The 11464-nt window shown below is 42.8% G+C and overlaps 1 protein-coding gene across 1 annotated transcript; it reads left to right on the forward strand.

The window, feature by feature from the left end:
• Positions 1–690: 690 nt before the first annotated feature.
• Positions 691–11072, forward strand: LOC103370325 (neurexophilin-1). The gene is made up of 2 exons (XM_008299349.1): positions 691–777; positions 10278–11072. The coding sequence occupies exons 1-2, from the start codon at positions 691–693 to the stop codon at positions 11070–11072; spliced, it is 882 nt and encodes a 293-aa protein (XP_008297571.1).
• The last annotated feature ends 392 nt before the right edge of the window (positions 11073–11464 follow it).

Here is an 11464-nt window from a genome sequence, read left to right on the forward strand (position 1 = left end):
AAGCTTCGTTATTTAGCGTAAACATCTAAACAACCTTATTTCTTTGAGAACGAGCTGCCATTAAAAACTGCAACTCAGCAGTCGCGACGTTAAAATGCAGTTTTTAATACCTGATTGCGGCACATTGTGCAAAAAAACCCCACATCAGACAGACATAAAGAGGATTACAGCGTCCCTGTGATGGTTACAGTGGAACAGGGAGAAGCCAGTGCAGCTGACTGCCACTAGATGTCAGCGCTTGATGATGTTAAAAGAAAAGTTGCTCCTCAAAAGTCTATAACCTCCCTCCCTGCTCCCCCTGTTCTCCTCTCTCCCTCCCCCCTTCCTCACTCAGTCCATTTCTCTCTCTATCCTCCCCCCCTCTCTCCCTCTCTCTCTCTCTGAACCACGCTATATAAAACATCCTTCCACACTGACACTCAGATGTACAAACACCTCAGTTCCCACCACGCCGTCTCTCCCCAACCCTGCGACACGAAAGCAGCCGGCCAGTCACTCGAGCAGACACCTGACCCTTCCTGAATGAGCCTGAGAAGATCCATCTGTGCTCCCTCGCCTCCGGACCGCCTCGCACTCTTTGTTTCTCCCCAAGTTGAGCAGCTGATAACGGCTCAATCAGGAGGAGGTTCTCTTTTCTCTTTTTTCTTCTTTTCTTGTTGCGGCTGAGAAGAAGATCAAGGACAGCTTGACATGAGGGGAGACGCTCCACAGCGAGGCATGAAGACCACATGTCTGTGGGCTGCTGCCGCCGTGCTGCTGCTGTCAGTCATCTCTCTGGTGAGTTAAATGTCATTCTGATTTGACCTTTTTTTTTTTTTTTTATTGCATTTTCACACCGTTGTGTACCTCCTCTGTGTTTTCTGTGATTAACATTTGTGCTCGGAAAATATTCGCAAGTTTCAGGGAGACAAAAGATCTTTGTGCACAAATTTATCACTTCAGGATCACGCCGCTGTCTAAGAATGGCAGAAATTATTTTTTCACACAGTTAAAGGCGCGATTTTAAGTCCCGCGATGATCAATTTAACATCCACAAACCGGATTTAACACACATCTACGCGCGGATTCATTAATATCTTTGTGAATTAACAGACGTCAGCGTTGAACACAAGCGCTCCCAATCCAAATCTGCATCTTGACAAATCCACCCGCACACAGTCCCGCCGGATATTCCTCCCTCAGCACTATCCATTCAATCCTTCCCTTTTTGGATTTTCTCTCCGTCTTTCTCCCATTTACAGACGCGCCTCAATAAGAATATATTTGACAGTACGGCGGCGAACAGCCTGAGCCCATTATGACAAACATACCAGAATGCTCCTAACTCAAACGCCTTGACAGTTTGTGACAACCCAATTCCTTTAATCCTCCAAGAGACAGTAACCCCTCACCCGCTGATAAATCTGTCAACAAAGCAATCAAAGCAGAACAGGAGCCACTCCTCTCTCCAACAAAAATTCCATAAACTTAATCCCCACAAACTTGACTGGCCTTAAAAAGCTCCCGTGGTGTTATCTGTGTTTAATTTGCATAGTGATGGAAAGAAGTCAATTACTATTAATTATTCTCTACAACTTAATACCCATTATCGAATTGAATTCACCGTCTTGAAAACCATAAACTCAATTTCACAGCTGACTAAGCGCACTAATCATTTCACCCCCCCTTCCTCCGTTTTCTTTTTTTTTTTTTTTTGACTTTATGGAGCCCTTCCTGCTTTGAAAGAACGATTCTTCGATTTCAGAAACAATAACATTAACTAACATGGATTCTGCTTTTGTCAGGAAACAGAGAGCGACATTAATCACTGGCTATGCGAGCTGCTATATGTACAAAAGCACGGCGCCAGTTGATCTCGTAGCATCGTTTGACGGGAGTGTGTGTTGTTTTTTTTTTTTTTTTTCCAGACTGGGCTGCCAAATTGCTTCGCTATGCTTTAATGGGATGATCATAATTGTTTCGTACTCAGTGCATCCTAAGCTTTCGCCTGCAGCTCCTTCAACAGATTGACAGACCCATGGGAACCTCACAAACTTATTTTGGCCGCCTTTGAACCAAGTCGTGTGTGAAATAATATGATTATGCATTTTTCCTCTGGGTAAGTTGGAAAACTGGTGGCTAGGTTTCCCCCCCCCCCTCCTCCCCACCTCCTCCTCCTCCTCCTCCTCCTCCATCTTCTTCTTCTTCAAACTGCCCCCCTCTAATATCCCGCAGTCTGTCCGCGTACAGTATTTATCCTCCTCAGAAGTCATGGTAATAATTGTGCCCTGGCCTCTCAAAGCGGTGCTGCAGTGATAGGACTCAGCTCCAACCACAGCTGCCTGTGATGTCTTGACACACTTTGTGATTTGTCATCATCTCTGACCCCCCTCAGGTAACACTTTGATATCACTGGGAGAATATAAACCTAAACTCTTAGGGGGGCGTCAAATGCCCTTAGTTGATCCATCAGCTCAACTACTGGGGGACCTCACAAGGCGAGACAAGCTAAATTCACTATAAATGACTATGACGACAATCATATCCCGAGTGCCTGGTCGGAAAATCCTCTAAAAGACGGAATCAAGTCCTGTCTCGAGGAACGCTTCCATCAAACGCAGGAATGAAATATCTCAAAACCTGATATATTTTGTCTCCTTTTCTTGAACTTAGCATCTTATGGTGGATGATTCACGGAGTCTGAAAGTCAGAAATTAGATTAAAATAAGCTCTGGCTGCGAGGTGGAGGCGAGAGCGACTACCCCACACCTGAGAAGGTGCAGGTCTGATCCCACACCAGCCACATGTCCTCCAGCCAGATTCTGACTCTCTAATAGCTCCTCACGCTTTAAGCTCCTCCGGATAAGAGCATCTTAAATTTAAAAAGCCAATAAATCTGCAGAACTCATTTTCAGAACTTTTCCTGCGTAGTATTTATGCACAAACACTATTAAGGGAACAACAACTCTATTAATTTCTGACTCCATCCAATCAAGATTGCAAAGTGGTCGCCCAAATCTGCCACCGGCCCGGCCTCCCTCCGTTCCCACTCTGTTAAACTAGAACTGTCGCACTCACAAATCCTCCCCACGCAGCAGCCACAGCAGCCGCAGCATTCACGCAAATGAAAACTGACACACACTTTCATTCTCCCTCACAAGGTTTTGTGTACAGCCCACCGCAGAGTCATCTGGCTCCTCCGGTGCTTCTATTAAAGGTGGAATTTGTTGTTGCTGTTCGGGGGTCCGGCCCATAGAATATCCTTCGAGCTCCCGAGGGAAGCCGGGGTTGTTTATCTTCCTGTTTCAAAGAGCGGACGCCTGCGCCTTATCACAGCCTCGCCAAGAGTAGATAGCATTTAAGTTTGTCCAACAGCCCGCCTATACGCTGCATCTGGCAATCTGAGAGTCGTTTCCTAAAGGACTTCTGCATACCGATGCTGTTTGTGTTATCTTGTTGAGGGATTCTGCCTCACAAGCCGAATCAGGGAATAATATTAACAGACAGTTAAATGGGGTTTTTCGGGGGGGCGGGAGGCTCCTGTGTAACAAACTGCAGGTGGAAAAGTTGGAAGAAGTCTGAGCCATGAAATAAAAGCCTCTGGACATGATTGGGAGATATGTTAGAATATATTTGAAAGGAAAGGCTGCATTTAATCTATATTTCACAAATTAAATTTGCACAAGGCTTTGCCTGATATGACTTTCTGTGTGTGTTTTCTTTTTATCGAGGCATATTCTCGCCTGCATCACTGGAGCCTGGAAGAAAGGGTCTCACAAAGGGATGATTTGTGTGAATTATGGGGAAATACAGAAGCTACACAGATTCTCTCATGAGTCCCCAAACTTTATTGAATCGTAACTGTGGGCTGCTGCTAACGATTATCTTTAATTCTTGGAGCCTTCAATTCGACTTTAAGATTCGTCCTGACACACCAGCATTCAAACTGGCCCTCCTCATACCGACCACGTGAACGTCACATTTACCTTTTTCAGACACAGTTTTTGACGTTTTTTTTCGTTTGGATCGGGAGCCATTGATTTCCACACACAGCTGGAAACTCTATCCAAAATGTTATCAGGATAAGTCAGACTAATATCAACTTCTAAAGGATTATGAAAGAGATATTCTGTATTTAACTAATCCCATAGGAGGAAGAAAATAAAAAAAAAAACAACAACAGTGTTCGTTTCCACATTTGCTGCTCTGGGGAGTATTTCCAGCAGCGAGATGGTGTGTGTGGGATTTACTTAAAATAATCTATAGTGTGTGTGTGTGTGTGTGTGTGTGTTCGCCGTAATGAAAGACACATGTCAGATGTCAGGCAGTGCCACAGCGCGGCTCACTGATGTGTTTTTAATAGTTTTTGGACAACAGTGGCGCCTTTTGGCTCCGAGGACTCACACGGATCCCACAGCGCTTGTTAGTGGGATCAGTGCATTGTTGGGTTTTCAGAAAGCTACAGAACGTCAGCAGACATTTCAACAGTCTACGTAAACGTTCCTAGATATTCACGTTGCACAGAGATGAATGGAAGTCAATGGTTGCATAATTTAAATACCTAAAACACAGATTGCTGTTTTTGCTGCACTGGTTTCTATTCGACCTTTCATGATTAATTGATTAATCAATAAGCTGTCAACTGTTAATTATCAGCTATTCTAATATTTGAAGAAAAAACTAATTCCCTGATTGCAGCTTCTGAAATATTTGGGATTCTTTTTTTGACCCTCTGTGACAATAAACTGAATTTATTTCGACAAAATTTGTCATCGTGAGCTTTGGGAAACAGCGACGGACGTGTTTCACCGTTTTATGGACCAAACAGCTAATCGAGAAAATATTCAGGAGATTAATCAACAATTAAGATAATCTCTCTAACAAATGATTTCCCACGATGACTATTGCTTTCTTGGATAAACTGTAAATGGATTGTACTGGACAGATTTTTTTTTTGGACTATTTTCTATGTAATTTTTTATTTTATCTACTTTTTTCCTCCCGTATGTCTTTATGCGATAGCGTTACTCATCACTACCTGTCCTCTCTGGAAGCAGATGGACCTTAAATCATGCCGATCACCTGAGCGATGGGTGTGTTTGCCTTTTTTCTTACAATTATTCTTATCAGCGATTATAAAACATGCTTAATTTCCCATCACATGGAGCAAAAATGCAGCTTGTTCTTTTCTTCAGCTTGAGAAACATCTTTACCAATTTATCGATTATTAAAATGTTCGCAAATTAGCTTTTGTTTCATAAATACTCATTTTGTCGTTAATCGACGTCATCGGATGAAAACCTCTTTTAGATCAGAACGTTGTATTTCCTGGCTTCTTGTCTGTACAGTGCGCACATTTCTCGCTTTTATGTCACAGATAAACACTTTAGCTGACGTAGAACCTGCGGTACAGTCATTCACTGCCTTTTCTGGTCGTCGAAAAATATGTAAATGAAACACTCAGAGATGTTTAGATTTAAACATCTTCTTCGGTTCAGCTGTTTCTGAGTCAGACATATTCAAACCTTGGAAACCTGCAGGAGGGGGATCCACTGCTAATAATAAATGCAATTAAGTGTAAAATAAATTCAACCTTTAGCTTTGGGCGACGTCGTTTGGTATTTAATAACACGCAATATTGACAAACCAATATCTGTTAAGTCCAAAGTTATCACCGTGTGGCTGATGACCTTTACACTCCCGTGTTTGTTTTCCCGTCTCCTTTAGCTTCCCGCTCTTCTCCCTGCAGTATCTCTTTCAGGCACATTCATGCACCCGACACTCGCTCTCTTTGTGCATCACTTGCATGTTTTTGAAGCCGAGCGGAGGTAAATCTTGGCCCTCCGAGTGTTGCTGCAGTCAGTCGGGGTGTTCTGGATATAAACGTTGCTTTAGTCAGGACTGCCTCTGATCTGCCTAATCTCCCCGGACTGGATTACAGGTTGGGCTCTAATCCGTGAAGTGGGGTCTCTGTGAATGTGCCTCCGAGTGCTCTAATCCAGAGACTGTCAGGTGCTTTAGATGAAAGCTAATTGCATGTCACAGTTTGGGGACCATACATAACGCCGGTGACAACAGAGCAGAGTTTCCACAACAAGGAATTAGGCCTGACGACGACGACGACGACGACGACGACTGGGCACGCACTTCAGATGTGCCGCGTGTTTTTTGATAATCTCAAGAGAAAATTGTGGAGAAAATATGATTCCAGTGACACCTCCGCTTGTGAAATTATCAGCACACCAAGTTGCAGGAAATCATGGCGCTTTCTCTAAACGCAGCGACTGCAATTTAGCAAAACGATAAAAATCCTAAAGGTGCGCGGAATCGTTTGGAAAGCAGTCTGTACATCCACACCTTCATTTCCTCTATCCACACACACACACACACACACACTTTGGGTTATTACCCTGACAAGCATTTAAACCAGCTCAAAGCAGTTTCCTAATATCCCTTGATCTGGTTTTGGGATCCCATCGAGACTGAAACTCAGTTACTGGGAAGCATCAGTAATTACTGCGCTACCAAAATGATATTTCATGTAATCATTAGAGACTCGAGTCTTTTAACGAGTCCGATTAGAAATAGTCATGAAAAATAAATGGGCTTTACAGTTTGGATTACTGGCCAAAGGTGATTTAGATCCAGTTTATTCATTTACGAGCATGGGAAGCACGTTAAAATAAATTAATAATTAAACCGCCGTGGGATCAAGTGTTTCTCATCCATTCACGGCGTTTCCTTAACATAATATTTGACCTCGTGAAAAAATCCGAGGTTATCGCAGCGAGCTGCTGAGTGAGCTGCTGTATTATCCAGTAAAAAGGTATTATTTTAACAATTATCGCTGTTAAAATTGAGTTTTTTTTTAACCTCAGAACAGGTCATGTCGTGACAGCAGTGAGTAAATTAACAAAAGTGGTAAAAAATATAGATATATTTTTTAAAAATGCATAATTAAATCTTTGGTTTTCCTACGGGGTCGCCTAAGACCTCTTTGGGGGCAGCGCCAGTAAATCCTCTAAGCAGGAAAATCCATGATAAACAACTGAAACAAGATCAGGCCTGAAATATTCTTTAACCCAAGCATGGAGACTGAACTGTAATGTCATAATCGACTTTACAGCTCCCTTGCTGACAGTCTATAAGATACTATTTCACTGAACTTTTACATCCTAAGGAGCTTTATGCTTGACTATAATGGTGCCAATAAATCGTGAACAGGAAGTCTCCCTCATCCTCACACTCATTTTATCTTTTCGCGATACATCACCAGCCAAGCAACATGACAGACTTTTGTTTCCAGCAATGAAAGACAAAAGGAGGTGTTCATTAATACGGTTTAACTGCTCCACTGCGCACAGAAACTGCTGAAATTCATATTTTTCTTCACCTTGTCGCTACAAACGTTTTGCTCTGAAGGTCTTGCAGCTCTTCTTTTATCTTTAGTAAAAAAAAAAAAAAAAACGAGACGCTGCACAGCTTTGGCCGAACCTTTTCTGGATGCAAGCAAGCTTTTGATTTGACTCTGCATATTATGTTGCATTAAAAAAAAAAAAAGAAAAGAAAAAAAAGAAGACAGATTCAGAAAGATCACAATGCCAGAAACGGTTCGCTCACGCTGGGTCATCCATCACAGAAGCCTCTTCAAAACAACTGGAGGCCATCTTTTCAAACTCCTCCACACTGAAGCCAAGTGCATCGAATGAACGCCACAAAAAGATCCCAACTCTTCCTCACGTCCACGAGAGCGCCGCTCAAACTCCGGCCCACTGTACCGCAATGTCATTTGGTGAACTTTCTGAATGAGGGAGGACCTTATTTTCAGCGTATCGATTGCGGGGTGAAGGTACAAAATGTAAACGCTTGGACCAGATAGATCTGCTGTCACGTTGCTTGGCCGCCTCGTGGACATCACTGTCACGGGTCTCTGTGGGGTGCGCGGGAAATCTTCGCCCTCTCATCTGTGTGATTGTTAGAGGAGAGACGCGGAATGAATCATCAATCATCCATTCAGGGCACATTCAGCAGGTAATAGTCTGCTGTTGCATCACGTCTGCGCCCGAGAAGCGCTTCATTCATCTCGATGTATGGCAGGAATACCCTTAATCTTGATTAGGACGTTTCACACACTGTGAGGCTTAGTTACAGCCTTAACAGCGTTACGGGCGCTGATGTGCTTGTGGACGGATAGCTCTCCTGTATATATATATATATATGTGTGTTGGTGTTTTCTTGTAACTGCAAAGGGGGGATTGGTTTTGGTCAGGATTCCCAACAACAGATGTTAAGATCTCAGCAGGACCACGAGGACTCAAAACCTGCCGCCAGATGGAAAGTTAACGTTCAACAAATGTACCAAAACACTGAATTACAATCAATGAAAGCATCTTTAAAATCCAGATACTCTACAGGAACATTTGGGAATCACTGTGACTCAGGAGGAACAAAAACACTCGGGCTGCAACTGCCAATTAACTTCACTGTCGTTTGTTTTCATCAATTAGTTGTTTGTTCTCTAAAATGTCAGAAAATAGTGGAGGAAAGTCTGTCAGTGTTTTCCAACGCTCAGGATGTTTGTCTGCAACCCAAAGATAATCAGTTTACTATCACAGGAGGAAAGAACCCCAAAATATTCATGTTTAAAAAAAAAATTAATTCCTATTTCTTAGAAAATACTCAAACCAATTATTTCAATTATCAAAATAGTCGGACAATGATTTTATATTTGAGGACTAACTGACACCTACCTGTCTACCTCTCTACATAAAGACCACTGATTCCTGTTTTCAAACTAAATGCTGGCAAATGATGTAATCTGTAGGTTTTGAAATTCATGTTTGATTATCAAGGTCTGGTCAGGGATCTCCCCCAGAAGATTATCTAACACCACAGAGAGATATTTATTTGTTTGAATCACAAAACAGACCTTTAATACGAGCTCTACCTTTCCCTTTGTTTTTTTACAACATTCATCCGACCAAATTTAAAACATAACTCTAAAAAAAATGCTGTTTATTTTTTACATTTCACTCTCCGTTGGCGTTTCCTGCACTCCAAAACCAGCCAATCAGCAGGGCAACACCATTTTGTCTGTGCCTTTCATCACTGCTGAAAAACAATTCTGCTTTCCAATCTTAGGTGGCTATAAATAAGGTTTGGTTAGGATTTGGCATGAAAACGACTCGATACAGGTCAGAGAACCGTTGTAATTTGGATTAAAACTGCTGCTTCGACAAGTGGGAATTGCAGGAGACCTTTGCTGTCATGGTCAAAATAAACTACTTGCTCCCTTGCTCCTGACAGACAAGATTCATAATTCCAACAACCACTTGAGGGATTTGTCACTTGACTGTAAAATATGTTGTTTTGAGGTACTCGCTGAGAACAACTGAGGCTATAGTTTTCCTTTGAGGGCAGTCGAATTTAAATGGACATAACTCTGTGGTGATGAGTCTGACTCACTGGAAATTTTCCACATTTTTTCCTTTATATCTAATATATGATGGCCGGATATTTTCCAGGCAAACTTTCCACATGGTCCAAAAATATAAGGACCCATCAGGCTGCATTTCTGATAGTAACTGACCTAATCATGTGCAGTTAAATCGGGGAAATTAACCAAACTAAAATCTCTTAATTTCAACAAAATAAGTATCTAAAACCTACGATCCTGTACGAGCGACTCAGTCTGCGGTTACACCACAATAATTCAGTGACTGTTCTGCTGAACTGTGTTTGCACAGACCAGAAGGGAGACGAGCATGTAAGAAACCGAGAGCAAAATAAACATACTTGATCCATAAACTAAATGTGGTTTGGCTAAAAAAAACACGAGAGGTGCAAGTTGTTGGAAAATACATGCAGCATGGTAGAAAATCTGCAGAGTAGGATGAAAACGAGTAGTTTGAAGAGGACGTAAAAAATGTCATTAGTATATCATCTATAACACTGAAGCCCTCCTTTTTCAGTGCTGATAACAGATTCTTCTTCTTTTTTCCCTGATTTTTGTTGAATAATAAGCGAAATTCAAGTTTCTTTTCTTATGATATCTGGCGTTTGAACTGCATCATACAGCCCAACAGACATGTTTTGCTTCTAGACCTGGTTGTGCTGTTTTCATACAGGTGCAGACTTTATATTGCAGTAAAAAGATTTTTTTTAAAATACTAATAGAGCCAACAGTGATGGAAACACCCAAAATCTGCACAATTTGTGAAACTGTAAATGCTGCATTGCTCTCATCGTAGCTTCCAGTTGAATATTCTGTTGGTCAATGTGTTTGTTTGCTCTTCCAGGTCACCAGTGCGGATTCACCACCAGACCTGAGAGAGAGCTCAAAATCCAAAGTAAAGACGTACTGGACTGAAAGCAGCAAAGCCTTTTCCATCAGCCGCCTGCTGTCCCAAACCCTCTACGGCAAAGAGAACTTCACCTCTCTGGACCTGAACTACGACGAGGCGGACTCTTACTCTAAACAGGAGCAGTGGAACTGGCTTTACAACACGTCCAACGCCCGTGACCCTCGATCAAGAACAAAAAGAAGACCCATCGTCAAGACGGGGAAGTTTAAGAAGATGTTTGGTTGGGGCGACTTCCACTCCAACATCAAGACCGTGAAGCTGAACCTGCTCATCACCGGGAAAATCGTGGATCACGGCAACGGCACGTTCAGCGTCTACTTCCGACACAACTCAACCGGTCAGGGCAACGTTTCCGTGGGACTCGTTCCTCCGACCAAGGCCGTGGAGTTCCAGGTCCACCAGCAGCACCAGCAGTTCCACCATCATCACCAGCAGCACCAGCAGCAGCAGCAGCAGACGGCCCTGGAGACCAAAGACACCAAGCTGTTCAACTGCAGGGTGGAGTACGAGAAGGTGGAGAAGGGCACCAGGAACTCACTGTGTGCCCACGACCCGTCGCAGAGCTGCCCGCAGGAGCAGACGCAGAGCCACGTGTCCTGGCTGTGCTCCAAACCCTTCAAAGTCATCTGCATCTTCATCACCTTCTACAGCACCGACTACAAGCTGGTGCAGAAGGTGTGTCCGGACTACAACTACCACAGTGACACCCCGTACCTCCCCACCGGGTGATCACCTGACCAGACGAGAGGAAAAACAACAATAACAACAACAAAAAAAAAGAAACAAAGACAGGCTGTCGGGTCCTGAGCAATGTCAGATTATTTGAATGAAAATGGAGTCAAGACATTTCCAGCTTGAGTTGTTGACAGGCATTATTACAACTAACATATCCTCGTCACAAGACTGATATTGCTCCAATGAACAGACCAGGCCCGGGGTCATTATGAGAGCATTTAGGGAAGCATTTATAGGCTTGCAATACTCATATTATATGCATAGCTGCTTACATCGAAAGGAAATTCTCAAGCCAACCGTAAAAATATGCTGATTGTATTTATGTAAATATTGTGGATTTCACACAAAGACCAGAGAACAATTTTATTAATGTTTTCTCCTGCTAA

This window comes from Stegastes partitus, unplaced genomic scaffold (genome assembly GCF_000690725.1).
Source record: "Stegastes partitus isolate 25-593 unplaced genomic scaffold, Stegastes_partitus-1.0.2 Scaffold1405, whole genome shotgun sequence".
Classification (NCBI taxonomy): Eukaryota; Metazoa; Chordata; class Actinopteri; family Pomacentridae; genus Stegastes; species Stegastes partitus.